At 44.1% G+C, this 15,511-nt stretch overlaps 1 protein-coding gene across 6 annotated transcripts in view; it reads right to left on the reverse strand.

Moving 5' to 3' along the window:
- Positions 1 to 15,511, reverse strand: part of UXS1 (UDP-glucuronate decarboxylase 1) — an 82,832-nt gene that overhangs the window by 46,552 nt on the left and 20,769 nt on the right. For 4 of the 6 annotated variants that reach the window (XR_014297845.1, XM_082672803.1, XM_082672800.1 and 1 more), the window contains one exon: positions 6,578 to 6,638. The exons of 1 other annotated variant lie outside the window; for it this stretch is intronic. Coding sequence is in view for 2 of the 5 variants with exons in the window: in XM_082672800.1 (XP_082528926.1) it covers positions 6,578 to 6,638 (61 nt within the window). In the remaining 3 variants the exon portion in view is untranslated. Of the gene's footprint in view, positions 1 to 6,577; positions 6,639 to 15,511 lie in introns of those variants that run through there. One more of the 6 variants, XM_082672804.1, reaches the window with a different exon arrangement.

Consider the following 15,511-nt stretch of genomic DNA (forward strand, 5'->3'; position numbering starts at 1 on the left):
CAGGTAGACGCACGCAGACACGTCACACTAAAAATGATGAAAACCAGAGACAAAGATGAAATCTGAAAGCAGGTGCACTGGGTTGAACACTGTCCTGCAAAATGTATGTCCTTCTGGGAACCTCAGAACGTGACCTTATTTGGAAGCGGGGCTACTGCAGGTGTAATTAGTTCAGGTGAGGTCAGAGTGGATCAGGCTGGACCGTGAGTCCAGCGTGAGACATGGGGAGAGGAGCGCTTGGTGATGGAGGCAAAGGCTGGGGTGATGCCCCACAAGGCAGGGCTTCAGGGACTACTGGCCGCAACAGAGTGCAGAGAAAGGCTGGGAACGACTCCAGACAGAGCACAGCCCTGCCGACAACTTGGATTTACACTTCCAGTGTCCAGAGCTGGGAGCTCCTGTTGTTCTGAGCTACGGGGTTGGTGGAATTATTACAGCAGCCGCAGGAAACTGAACAACAGGAAAAGAGAATGACCCCTGAAGCGCAGGGAACCCCAGTGTGACTCACAGCTGACGTTCCATAACAAATGATGGAGAAGGCAGTAGAGAGACACTACAGTCGAGAATCTTACAGACACCAAAGGTAACTTAGAGAGATAAAAAAGAGAGGTAAGAAGTGAGAGAATTCATTGCTATCAGACCTGCCATACAAGAAATACTGAAGTCTTCAGGCACAAGGCAGACGATACTGGGGGGTAGGGGGAGAATAAAGTAATTGAGTAACTATAAGAGGCAATATCATTGCATTTTTCCCCTTTTCCTCTTAACTGCTTTAAATTTAAAGACCAAACTACTTAGCACAACAATGTGGACACATTTAAAGCCAAAGAACTATACACTTAACAATGATTAATAAATTTTATGTTATATACATTTTACCACAACAAAAAAGAAAAAGCCACTTGAACAAAATAATATATATAATTATATTATTTATCCTTTTAAAATACAGAAATATATTTGGCAACAATTGTGCAAAGAAGGTAGGTGAGAGCTAAGTTGTTTGCAGTAAGGAAATGACACCAAAGTTAACTCAAACCCACAGGAACAAATGAAGGTTGATAAAAACGTTATAAAAAGGTTAATGTAACAAATTCCATAAATATATCCTTTCTCTGCTTTATTCACTCAGCTTATTTAAAAGATAAACTTGTATAAAGTAATAATCGTAACAGTGTGTTGGGTTTGTAACATGGATAGAAGTAATACACAGAACTAATGTGGGGGGCATTTCTACACCTCACTGGACCACAGTATAAACCTGGAGCAGAGTCATGAGTTAGGGCGTATGTGGTGAGCACTAGAGCAACCAGGAACAAAACAAATTTCTGGAATACAGTTTAAAAAAAACTAAAGGAATTCGAATGTTATACAAGAGAAGATTTACTTAATGCAAAAGAAAACAGTAATGGAGAACAGAGGAACAAAGATGTGAGGCAAACAGAAAACAAAATGAAGTGGCAGAAATAAAAATTAACTACGTTGAAAATAACATTAAATGTGAATGGATTAAACAATTACTCAAAAGGCAGAACACTAGAAAAAATAAGATCCAACCACACACTGTCTAACGAGGACACTGTCGACTCGAAGATATAACGCGCTGAATGTGAAAATATAAAACACAGCATAGAAACAACAATAAGAAAGACGGAGTGGCTACAATGCTATCAGACAAAATAAACTTTAAAACAAAAAATGTTCACAGATAAAGAGGGGGCATTTTATAAGGATAAAAGGGTCGATCCATCAGGTGGATATAACAGTTACAAACATTTACGCACCTATAACAGAGACCCAAAATACATGAGGTGAAGTTGAAAGAATCAGAGGGGGAAACAGAATTCAACAACAAAAACGGCAAACATCAATACCTCATCCTCGATACTGGACAGAGCTATGCAGCAGATTAACAAGGGAATAAAACACTTGGAAAGCACGATAAGCCACCTGGACCGAACAGATACCTATGGAGCACTCCACTCAGCAGCAGCATGGGACACAGTCCTTTTAGGAGCACATGAAGTATTCTCCAGGAGAGACGATACCCTAGGCCATAAAACAAGCCTCAACCAATTTAAAAGGATCCAGATCGCACAAGGTATGTTCTCTGATACAAGGGAATGAAGTTAGGTATCAGTAACAGAGACATCTGAGAAATTCACAAGTATGTGGGAATTAAATGACACACTCCCAAGTAACTAATGGATCAAAGAATAAATTATAAAGGAAATTAGAAAAGACTTTGAAATGAATGACAATGAAGAAACAGCATTCCCAAAACTTAGGACATGCAGCTAAAGCAGTGAAATTCCTAGAAAGATACAAACTACCAAAAGTAACTCAAGAAGAAACAGAAAACTGCATAGGTTTGTAACAAGACATTGAATTAAGCCTAAGTGCAGATGGCTTCTCTGGTGAACTTCACCAAACATTTAAAGAAGACTTACAGTTGACCTTCAAACAACTCAGGGGTCAGGGGTGCCAAACAACCACATGGTGGGAAATCCAAGATAACTTTACAGTCAGTCCTCCACATCTGTGGTTCCACATCTGCAGATTCAACCAACCACAGATCGTGTAGTATGGACTGCAGTGTGTCTTTTTTAAATAAATTTATGTATTTATTTATTTATTTTTCTTGGTTGCACTGGGTCTTCGTCACTGTGTGTTGGCTTTCTCTAGTTGTGGCGAGCAGGGGCTACTCTTCATTGCGGTGCACAGGCTTCTCATTGGGTGGCTTCTCTTGTTGTGGAGCACAGGCTCCAGGTGTGTGGGCTTCAGCAGCTGTGGCACGCGGGCTCAGCAGTTGTGTCTTGTGGCCTCTAGAGTGCAGGCTCAGTAGTTGTGGTGCACGGGCTTAGTTGCTCCATGGCATGTGGGATCTTCCCAGACCAGGGCTCGAACCCGTGTCCCCTGCATTGGCAGGTGGACTCTTAACCACTGAACCACAAGGGAAGTCCCTGTAGTGTATCTTTACTGAAAAAAATCCACATATAAGTGCACTGGCACTGTTCAAACCCAGTTGTTCAAGGGTCAACTGTAATGCCAGATCTTCAAAGTCTTCCCAAAGAGTAGAAGAGGAAAAAACACTGCCCCACTTATCTTACGAGGCCATTATTACTCTGATACAAAAACCAGAAGAAGACCTCATAAGAAAGGTAAATTCTAGACCAATATCTCTTATAAACATAGGCATAAAAATCCTCAACAAAATATTAGCAAATCAAATCCAGCAATATACAAAAAAGGATTATACACGGTAATCAGCTAGGACTTATCACAGGTATGCAAGGTTGGTTGCAAAATGAACAAACTAGGAAGAGAAGGGAACTTCCTCAACCTGATGAAAGGCATCTCTGAAAACCCACAGCTAACACGGCCCTTGATGGTGAAAGGCTGAAACCTTTCCCCTGAGATCAGGAACAAGACAAGGACGTCTGCTCCTCCCACTTTTCTTCAACACTGTATCAGAGGTTCCAGCCAAGACAATTAGGCAAGAAGGCGAAATACAAAGCATCCACATTGCAAAGGCAAAGCCTAAACCACCTATAATTACAGATAGCACGACCTGCATGAAAATCCTACGGAATCCACTTAAAACTATTAGAACTGACCAACAAGTTGAGCAAGGTTGCAGGACATTAAGACAAAAATCAATTGTGTTTCTAATTACCAAGAGAATATGCAATATAAAAATGAAACTGGCAAAACTCGATTTATACTAGCATCAAAAAGGATAAGACACTTTAGAATAAATTTAACAAAGAAAGTACAAAATTTGCATTCTGAAAACCACAAAAAAAAAAAAAGTTAAAAAACTACTGAAGACCTAAATAAATGGAAAGACACTCCATGTTCAAGAACCAGAAGACAATACTGTTAAGATGGCAATACTGCCCAAACTGACCTCAGATTCCATGTGTCTCTGTAAGAACCTCAGCTGGCTTCTTTGGAGAAACTGACGGGCTGGTCTTAACATTCACAAGGAACTGTAATGGGTCCAGAACAGTCAAAATGATCTTGAAGAACCAAGGTGGAGGACCCACAATTCCCAGTTTCAAAACTTACTGCAAAGCTACAGTAATCAACGCAGTGTGGTCCTGGCACAAGGATAGGCATATAGATCGACAGACAGAACTGAGAGTCCAGAAATAAACATTCACACTTATGGTCAGTTCATTTTTGACAAGGGTGGCAAGACGATTCAACAGGCCACGATTAGTCTTGTCAGCCAACAGTGCTGGACCACTAGGCAGCCACATGCAAAAGGACGGGAGACCCTTATCCAAATCCACGTATAAAAATGAACACAAAATGGATCAGAGACCTAAATGTAAGATACTAGAGCTGTAAAAGTCTTAGAAAAGAACATGGCAAATCTTTGTGACCTTGGATTAGGCTATGACTTCTTCCTCTTTTTTTTTTAAATAAGTTTATTTATTTTTGGCTGTTTTGGGTCTTCATTGCTGCCTGCGGGCTTTCTCTAGTTGTGGCGAGTGGGTGCTACTCTTTGTTGCGGTGCATGGGCTTCTCGTTGCGGTGGCTTCTCTTGTTGCAGAGCACGGGCTCTAGGTGCGTGGGCTTCAGGAGCGGTGGCACGCGGGCTCAGTAGTTATGGCTCACGGCCTCTAGAGCACAGGCTCAGTAGTTGTGGTGCACGGGCTTCTCGTTGCGGTGGCTTATCTTGTTGCGGAGCACGGGCCCTAGGTGCGCGGGCTTCAGTAGCTGTGGCGCACAGGCTTAGTTGCTCCGTGGCATGTGGGTTCTTCCCAGACCAGGGCTCGAACCCATGTCCCCTGCATCGGCAAGTGGATTCTTAACCACTGCACCACCAGGGAAGACCCTAGGCTATGACTTCTTAAATGTGACACCAAAGCACAAGGAACAAAAGAAAAAATAAGCTTCATTGATATTTAAATCTTCAAAGAATACCATCAAGAAAGCAAAAAGACAACCCACAGAACGGGGAAAAAATACTTGCAAATCAAGTATCTGATAAGAAACTTAGATCTGGGATAAAGAACTCGATAATGAAAAGAAAAAGAACCCAATTTTAAAACGGGCTAAGTGTCTGAGTAGACATTTCTCTATGGAAGATACAGAAATGGCCAATAAACCCATGAAAAGATCCTCAACATCGTCAGCCATCAGGAAACTCAAATCAGAACCACAACGAGAGCGCACTTCACACCTACGAGCAGGGCTACGCACAAAGACCTGTCGTGACAAGTGTTGACAAGGACGTAGAGAAATCGGACTCCTCATACACTGCTGCGTCATGGGATGTGAAACGGTGCAGCCGATGTGGGAAACAGTCTGGCAGTCCCTCCGAAGTTTAAAGAGCTGCCACATGGCTCAGAGGATAAATGGATAAATAAAGTGTGTCCTATCCATACAACGGAATATTGTCGGTAATGAAAAGATGTGAAGTACAGATAAGTGCTGCAACAGGAATAAATCTCACAAACATGCTAGCCGGTCACAAAAGGCCGAACAGTGCATTACTGCACCTGTACGAACACCCAGAATTGGTTCATGTCCACAGACAGTCAATTCCTGGTTGCCGAGGGGTGGAGGGGCTGCGGAAATGGGGAGTGACTGCTCACAGGCTCAGGGCTTCTTTGGGGACGAAACGTTCTGAAATCGATGATGGTTGCACAACCCTGTGAATGTACTAAAAGCGACTGAGTTGTACACTTTAGGGGGTGAGTTGCACAGTACATGAACTACATCTCAACAGAGCTGGCACTCCTACAAAGTGCAAAGGTGCCGATCTCTTTGGACACACTCTGCTGCGCAGCCCGCACGTGGGGTTCTTTCACTGGTGATCTGTATTTGCATTTAACAAGCAGACACTGGCCGAGGAAGCCCCCAGTGTGTTTATATTTATCAAGGTGGTGTGTGAACCAGCAAAGGGTTTAAAAACCACTGCTCCGGGAAGTCTCACATTTCCTCAGAAAGTTACACACAGGGTCACCATACGACCTGGTAATTCCTCTCCTAGGTGTACACATACCCAAAAGGAGAGGAAACCTACGTCCACAGAACCTTGTACCCACCGGTTATGTTCACAACAGCATTATTCACAATAACCTCAAAGGAGAAACCACCAACCCCAAACGCCCAGCAACTGATAACTGGATAACCGAAGTGTGGTACCACCACGCAATGGAATATTATTCAGCTCTAAAAAGGAATGAGGTCCAGATTTGTCTACAGCACAGACGAACCTTGGAAACGTTGAAGTTTAAGAGAAAGAGCACACATTGTATCATTTGAAATGCCCCAAACAGGCAAATCCAGAGACGGAAAGTCATTCTCGTGGTTGCCAGGAGCTGGGGGGCAGGGGGGTGGGATGGGAAATGACTGTTGATGGCTATGGGGTTTCTTTGGGTGATAAAATGTTCTGGCATTAGGATGTGGAGCTGGTGCAGGACTTTGTGAACAAACCATAAACCACTGTATACGCTGAGCTGTATATACTGTACCGGTGACTTTTATGCGCTGTGAATCACACTTCCATTTAAAAAGCAAATTCCTCGATTACAAATATGAATCAGATGTGTAAACTTACCAAAATTCTTTTACGGTCCTTTTCTGATAAAAATTTTACAGGCGGGTATTTCTGGGTGAAGCTGTATAACATAAAGAGATTATAAAAGAAAGAGTCAAACATCTCATGTGAGTATTTTCTCTACTTGCCACCAAAACAAATGCCGGATTTGAGAACTGTTACTATCTGCTCCCCTCTCTTCTCCGAAAGGGGGCTGCGGCAACCAAGCAAGCACTGGTTAACCCTGAGCTCACGATCAACCTGCTCCTTGTTGACAATCACACAGGCGTGACATGCGATGCTACCCCTGGACAGGGAAAACGTCAGGGAGTACCAGCCACCGGCAGCCAGGGCTGAACACAAAACACGGGAGGGGTGGCGTTCTCGAGATGCCGTGCCCCGGCCTGGGAGGAAGAAATCGGCTGTGTGGGGTCACAGACCCAGCCCTGCCGACTGTACCCCCAGGAGGAAGAGAAGGTGTTAGGTGAGACTCTTCCCCTCTTTGAGCGGTTTCACAATTCCAGCCTCCCCTACCCAGCTGGGGGTCCTGGACAAAGCGACTGGGCATCAGCCCTTTCTGCCCACCATGGTCCGTCTGAACCTGTCTGGGGTCTCACCTTATCTTTCAATGCCTCTTGCCCCCATCAAGGTGCCACCAGTCCCCAACCCACACGGATGTTCCAGGACTGGGGCAGCATAAAAGACATATAAAGTTTCAAAAGAGAGTTGATAAATATAGACTTGAAATATCCACTCTTAAAGTGATTCGGTCAGAAACAAAAGGGCTTTTTAAAAACTGTGGAGAAAGCAGCTCTAGAGTTATTATTTTAACTGCAGATGTGCTGGGCGGGGGTCCTGTCTCCATCCGCTCCACACCCGCAGCCAGGACGTGGAACGCATCTCCTCAGGGGCTGAGCTGAACGGCGCAGGACAGGTGCTCAGACACAAGACCTTGAAGCAGGTGCTTCTCGTCTCCTGAAGGAGTGAAGCTCGCTGACAACAGAGCTGGGCGGGTTGGCAGTGCACGTGATCCCCCTGTAGGAGCTTCCAGACTCTCAAAAGGTCAAGTTCGCCATGCAGACGCCAAACACAGGCAGGCAGCTGGGAGACGCCCAGGGGATGGTGAGAATGCCAGCCTTCCCATGTCAGTTCTGTGACCCCGTCCACACCCCTGGGCAAGACCCCCAGGAGCTCTGGGCACCTCGGGTTTCCTGCTCCCTCGAGCCAGAGGGCTGCCCGCAAGCTGTCCTGGGACCCAGCCACCACAGCAAGCGCTTGATGAAGCGGGGCCGGGGAGGATGACAAAGCAAGCCCCAGCACTGGCCGGGGCAGCCCTCCCACCTGCCCGGTACCCCGTTCTCCGAGGGCCCGACACCCCTGCTCCAGCCTCAGTCTGAGCTCCCAGCAACCACGGGCCCAGCTGACTCAGCTCCATCCCACCCTCCCCGCGCTGCCCACCAGCCCGTCCTGACGCCTCCCTTCCCTCACCCACCCACGGAGGGTTCATCCCCTCCAGGCTGAAGGCTTTTAGAGAGAGTCACGGGGAGGGGGGGGCCAGGGCTGCACCCTGGGAATGAAGTGGGCGGAGGGAACACAGGACAAGACTTGTGCATCCAGGAAGAGGTGGCCAATTTGTCCACTGAAACCGATTTTCATCCAAGTGGTGAGCTTGGAACAGTGCCTGCATGAAAGCTTAACATGAAACCAGATATGCTATTTACACTAGGCAGGAAGAGCAAACTGTTTTCTTATAGGAAATATCCTTAAAAGAAATAAAACTGAAGCAGACAGAGCCGCCTGACACAGTCACTGGTGCAGGATGACTAAGAAAACCGCTCTAAACAGTGTGTGCTAAGAAGCCCTTGATCTAAGAAACGCAACGCTGGCTGCTTTCGTGCCCCGTTTTTCTCCGACGTGTAACAACCAAGTTTCAGATTCCACGTGGGTGATCATGTTACTGAACGTTTAAAAAACAATCCCACGGCCCTCGTTCCTCGCTTTGAGGACTCAGGGCACAAACCTCTAGGCGGGAGCCAGGGTCTTCCTGGGTGTGCACCACCCCAGGTGGTGACAGCCGGGTGACCGAGCTGGCCATGCGAGGGGGTGGTGGCTCAGCCCCGAGCCCCAAGCTGGGTGAACAGGGCAAGGGCGAGGTGTGGGCTTCTCTAAGGCCAGGGCCCCTTTAAAATCCTACCCAGGTGTCGCTCACCCACGTATTCGTGTGTTAGGCACCTTTTCTGGAGCACCTGTTCCAGGCCACGCCCTGCGCTGGGGACACAGCAGCCATGGGGCAGGGTCGGGAGGCCGCCCACCTGAAGCCTGCATTTCTGAGTGAGAAGCAGCAGGAAGGCAGAACGAAGTGTGAATTCAGTAACGGACCTTTCCTTACCCCCCAGATGGAGCCTACAGTCACTAGTTATCCCATTCCACACTCTAACCTTCCTCTTTGTTAGGAGAGCCTAGGTACTTTTACTTAGAATTTTAATTAGCATTATTACCTGCTATCTATTCAAAGAATGTTTAAAGATGTGGAGATGGAATGAAACAGCATGCAATCCAACTATTAGGAACTGGAGCGTGAGGTCAGGAGGACCAAAAGACCAGAGAGTCACAACACTGTCAATCCACTGTACGTCAATTAAAAAAAAAGAAAGAAAGAAAGAAAAGAAATCAAACTTGCCTGTACATTAGAATGACTTGGGGAGATGTGCAAACTCCCAAAGCCCAGTCTGCATGCTAGGCCAATGAGAGCATCATTGCAGGGAGTGGGGCCCAGGTGTCAGTACTCTCTAAAAACAAAACAAAACACGGCAGAGTCCACGACCCAGGCTGCTCCCACGGCACTGACCCCTGTGCCTCCCTGTGTAAATTGGTGCTGACCTGTCAACTGTGTCCTTATTTCTTGGCGCCCCTCTGCCCCCAAGTGACGATCATGTATTTCCTCCCAGTGACATTCTTATGCTGCCGGGGTCAGGATGGCTGTGTGAACATTCCTATCACACACAGTCAGGAGGAACGAAACTAGACCGAGCTCCTCCAACTTCCACAAGGTCACGTCCGCACCCGACCTTCTGACTCGCCCAGTAACCAGGGCCCAGCTGTCACCTGACTGGCTCGCCCACTGGAGGGACAGAACCCTTTCAGGCTGAGTCACGGCAAAGCAGCCCCGCGGGGCGGGCACTCACCCTCGGTGCCCAGCTTACTGGGAACTCTCACGGTTTCACAGGAATGAGTTACCGGAAAACTATTTCAGATTACAGTCATACGTGTGCGTCTCTTCCCGAGTTAAAAGGAACAACAACATCACAGAAGTATCAAAGGGAGTTTGTATAATTCTCATAATTCAAGAAATCCTGCGTGTAAAGCCACTGCCTTAGAAGAGTTACCTAAATGATTCACGTTCTTTTCGTAAGAAAGTTAATGCTATTCTCTAAAGAAAATAATCACTGGTGGGCAGATTTTTTCTTTCTTTTTCAGCCAAGGTAAAACTTGTGGTGGGTTACTTCTTACTGTAAACTATTTATTTTTTAAACAGCTTCAATTAACAGTCCTCAAATTACAGCAGTCCTATCGAAGGCAGGATTTCTGGTTCCCATCCAATGAAATGTTACAGGCAGTGTCATTTCAGCTCCGGATAGTGGCAAGAAAGATAAAAGCACAAATAACAGCCTTCTATTAGTGATGGAATCAGTTAAAAAAACAAGTAACAACGTTTGCTCCAGGTAAGAGTTAAAATTGATAGCTTGGTGACTGCATATAACCATCAGCTGAGGGCAAGAAGAGAGTGAACGAACACATTTAGTCTGATGAATTTTCTCCATCCTCCTTTCTCCTTGATCATTTAATGAAAACACCGAGATCAAAAAATATTGCTCTCCATTTCTACCTTCTTATTCTAGACTTGATAACAGGCTCACACAAGGCTAAGCACATCGTCCAAACACATCCCAGGGGGAAAAAATATATACAAACTTTAATGAATGAATGTCTTCCTTTTTCTTTTTTAAAGCTCTTAAGACCCAACTGTTACTCCAGACACTTGGGAGTTTTCTCCACTCTCTCAAGGGAGAGGTCCCCGTGTCCGAGGCCAAGACACAGATGGAGCCCAGACAGAGCATGAGCAGGACCCAGGACCTTCCTCTGGAAACCGATTCACGTAAGAGTGTCCACGACCTAATACCATTCTTCCCTCCCAGCCACTTCGCCTGGACTCAGTTTTGGAAGCTTCCCGATATATTGGCAGTATGGGGACAAAAGCAAACAAATGACTGAATGGGACGAATTACAGGCTCCCCGTCCCTAACGTCCCATGGTGCTTCCAAGTGGCCCTGGGTTCCAGGCCCAACAAATGGCATTCCTACTTCGGAATCCTCTGAGATGGTCAGCAGGTGCTAGAAACCATCTGACCGCCTGCTGGAGCCAAAAGAGGGCAGGCGCGGCCTCAAACTGTGTGCCGCGAGTTTGCAGGAACTGAGAAATCTGCAGGGCTTGGGAAAGGAAGGTTTCAACACCCCTAGATCCTTCCTTCTACCAACATTCAGACTATTTGGGAATTTTACTGGCGGGGGGACCAATGACACTGATGCGGACATGTGTCTGCATCGTCACAGGTTGCAGAAATCAAACTGACAGAGGGCCTTAGAGGAAAGGCTTTCCCACAGGATCTGGGGTCGGGCTTCAGGAAGACTCCTGAAAAAAATCAATTAACTTTGTGTCTCCACACAACTAGGGCACCTACCAGGCACCGCTGGGGGACCACGGACACCTAAGGGGGCGGGAGGAACCCCCAGCGACTGGCTTGCGGGATCTCAGTTCCCAGGCCAGAGGCTGGGCCCAAGCTCCTGGGGTGGGAGCTCCGAGTCCAAACCACTGGACTAACACAGAACCTCAGACCCCAGGGAACATCAATCAGAGCAAGGCCTGCCGGAGGATCTCATCTCAGCACCAAGACCCAGCTCTATCCAACTGCCTGCAAACTCCAGTGCTGGACACCTCAGGCCAAACAACCAGTAAGACAGGAATACAGTCCCACCCATCAAAAAAAAAAAAAAAAAGAAAAAATGAAATGACAAAAAAATACGTCACAGACGAAGGAGCAAGGTAAAAACCTACAAGACCAAATGAATGAAGACAAAATAGGCAATCTACCTGAAAAAGAATTCAGAGTAATGATAGTAAAAATGATCCAAAATCTCAGAAACAGAATGAGGAAAATACAAGAAACATTTTACAAGGATCTAGAAGAACTAAAGAGCAAACAAACAGTGATGAACAACACAATAACTGAAATTAAAAATACTCTAGGGCTTCCCTGGTGGCGCAGTGGTTGAGAGTCTGCCTGCCGATGCAGGGGACGGGGGTTCACACCCCAATCTGGGAGGATCCCACATGCCATGGAGCAGCTGGGCCCGTGAGCCATGGCCACTGAGCCTACACGTCCAGAGCCTGTGCTCCACAGCGGGAGGGGCCACAACAGTGAGAGGCCCGTGTACCAGGAGAAAAAAAAATACTCTAGAAGAAATCAATAGCAGAATAACTGAGGCAGAAGAACGGATAAGTGAGCTGGAAGATAAAATAGTGGAAATAACTACCGTAGAGCAGAATAAAGACAAAAGAATGAAAAGAATTCAGGACAGTCTCAGAGACCTCTAGGACAATATTAAACGCACCAACATCCGAATTACAGGGGTCCCAGAAGAAGAGAAAAGGAAAGGGTCTGAGAAAATATCTGAAGAGATTATAGTTGAAAACTTCCCTAACATGGGAAAGGAAATAGTCAATCAAGTACAGGAAGCGCAGAGAGTCCCACACAGGATAAACCCAAAGAGAAACACGCCAAGACACATATTAATCAAACTATCAACAGTTAAACACAAAGCAAAAATATTAAAAGCAGCAAGGGAAAAGCAACAAATAACATACAAGGGAATCTCCATAAGGTTAACAGCTGATCTTTCAGCAGAAACTCTGCAAGCCAAAAGGGAGGGGCAGGACATATTTAAAGTGATGAAAGGGAAAAACCTACAACCAAGATTACTCTACCCAGCAAGGATGCCATTCAGATTTTCAAGAGAAACTAAAACCTTTACAGACAAGGAAAAGCTAAGAGACTTCAGCACCACCAAACAAGCTTTACAACAAATGCTAAAGGAACTTCTCTACACAGGAAACAAAAGAGAAGTAAAAGACCTACAAAACCAAAACAGTTAAGAAAATGGTAATAGGAACATACATATCAATAATTACCTTTAATGTAAATGGATTAAATGCTCCAACCAAAAGACACAGACTGGCTAAATGGATACAAAAATAAGACCCGTATATATGCTGTTTACAAGAGACCCACTTCAGACCTAGGGACACATACAGACTGAAAGTGAGGGGATGGAAAAAGATATTCCATGCAAATAGAAATCTAAAGAAAGCTGGAGTAGCAATACTCATATCAGACAAAATAGACTTTAAAATAAAGACTATTACAAGAGACAAAGAAGGACACTACATAATGTTCAAGGAATCAATCCAAGAAGATATAACAATTGTAAATATTTATGCACCCAACACAGGAGCACCTCAATACATAAGGCAAATGTTAACAGCCATAAAAGGGGAAATCAACACTAACACAATCATAGTAGGGGACTTTAACACCCCACTTTCACCAATGGACAGATCATCCAAAATGAAAATAAATAAGGAAACATAAGCTTCAATTAATTGATATTTATAGGACATTCCATTCAAAAACAACACAATACACTTTCTTCTCAAGTGCTCATGAAACATTCCCCAGGACAGACCATATCTTGGGTCACAAATCAAGCCTTGGTAAATTTAAGAAAACTGAAATCATATCAAGTATCTTTTCTGACCACAATGCTATGAGACTAGATATCAATTACAGGAAAAAGAACTGTAAAAAATACAAACACATGGAGGCTAAACACTACGCTACTAAATAACCAAGCAATCACTGAGGAGGAAATCAAAAAAATACCTGGAGACAAATGACAATGAAAACATGATGATGCAAAACCTATGGGATGCAGCAAAAGCAGTTCTAAGAGGGAAGTTTATAGCAAACAATCCTACCGCAATAAGAAAAATCTCAAATAAACAACCTAACCTTACACCTAAAGCAATTAAAAGAAAAACAAAAAAAAACCCCAAAAAAGTTAGCAGAAGGAAAGAAATCATAAAGATCAGATCAGAAATAAAAAGAGGGAAACAATAGCAAAGATCAATAAAAACTAAAAGCTGGTTCTCTAAGATAAACAAAATTGATAAACTATTAGCCAGACTCATCAAGAAAAAAAGGGAGAAAACTCAAATCAATAGAATTAGAAATGAAAAAGGAGAAGTAACAACTGACACTGCAGAAATACCAAGGATCATGAGAGATTACTACAAGCAACTATATGCTGATAAAATGGACAACCTGGAAGAAATGGACAAATTCTTAGAAAAACACAACCTCCTGAGACAGAACCAGGAATACAAAATATAAACAGACCAATCACAGCACTGAAACAGAAACTGTGATTAAAAATCTGCCAACAAACAAAAGCCCAGGACCAGATGGCTTCACAGGCGAATTCTATCAAACATTTAGAGAAAAGCTAACGCCTATCCTTCTCAAACTCTTCCAAAATATAGCAGAGGGAGGAACACTCCCAAACTCATTCTATGAGGCCACCATCACCCTGATACCAAAACCAGACAAAGATGTCAGAAAGAAAACTACAGGTCAATATCACTGATGAACATAGATGCAAAAATCCTCAACAAAATACTAGCAAACAGAATTTAACAGCACATTAAAAGGATCATACACCATGATCAAGTGGGGTTTATCCCAGGAATGCAAGGATTCTTTAATATACGCAAAACAATGTGTTACACCATATTAACAAATTGAAGGATAAAAACCATATGATCATCTCAACAGATGCAGAAAAAGCTTGACAAAATTCAACACTCACTTATGATAAAAACTCTCCAGAAAGTGGGCATAGAGGGAACTTACTTCAACATAATAAAGGCCATATACGACAAACCCACAGCCAACATCATCCTCAATGGTGAAAAACTGAAACCATTTCCTCTAAGATCAGGAATAATGCAAGGCTGTCCACTCTCACCACTCTTATTCAACATAGTTTTGGAAGTTTTAGCCACAGCAATCAAAGAAAAGGAAATAAAAGGAATACAAATCAGAAAAGAAGTAAAACTGTCACTGTTTGCAGATGACATCATACTATACACAGAGAATCCTAAAGATGCTACCAGAAAAGTACTAGAGCTAATCAATGAATTTGGTAAAGTAGCAGGATACAAAATTAATGCACAGAAATCTCTTGCATTCCTATACACTAATGATGAAAAATCTGAAAGAGAAATTAAGGAAACACTCCCATTTACCATTGCAACAAAAAGAATAAAATATCTAGGAATAAACCTACCTAAGGAGACAAAAGATCTGTATGCAGAAAACTATAAGACACTGATGAAAGAAATGAAAGATGATACCAACAGGTAGAGAGATATACCATGTTCTTGGATTGGAAGAATCAACATTGTGAAAATGACTCTACTACCCAAAGCAATCTACAGATTCAATGCAATCCCTATCAAACTACCACTGGCATTTTTCACAGAACTAGAACAAAAAATTTCGCAATTTGTATGGAAACACAAAAGACTCCGAATAGCCAAAGCAATCCTGAGAAAGAAAAATGGAGCTGGAGGAATCAGTCTCCCAGAATTCAGACTATACTACAAAGCTACAGTAATCAAGACAGTATGGTACTGGCACAAAAACATAAATACAGCTCAATGGAACAGGACAGAAAGGCCAGAGATAAACTCATGCACATATGGTCACCTTATCTTTGATAAAGGAGGCAAGACTATATAACAGAGAAAAGACAGCCACTTCAACAAATGGTGCTGGGA

The sequence above is a fragment of the Grampus griseus genome (genome assembly GCF_964374135.1).
Source record: "Grampus griseus genome assembly, chromosome: 15".
Lineage (NCBI taxonomy): Eukaryota > Metazoa > Chordata > Mammalia > Artiodactyla > Delphinidae > Grampus > Grampus griseus.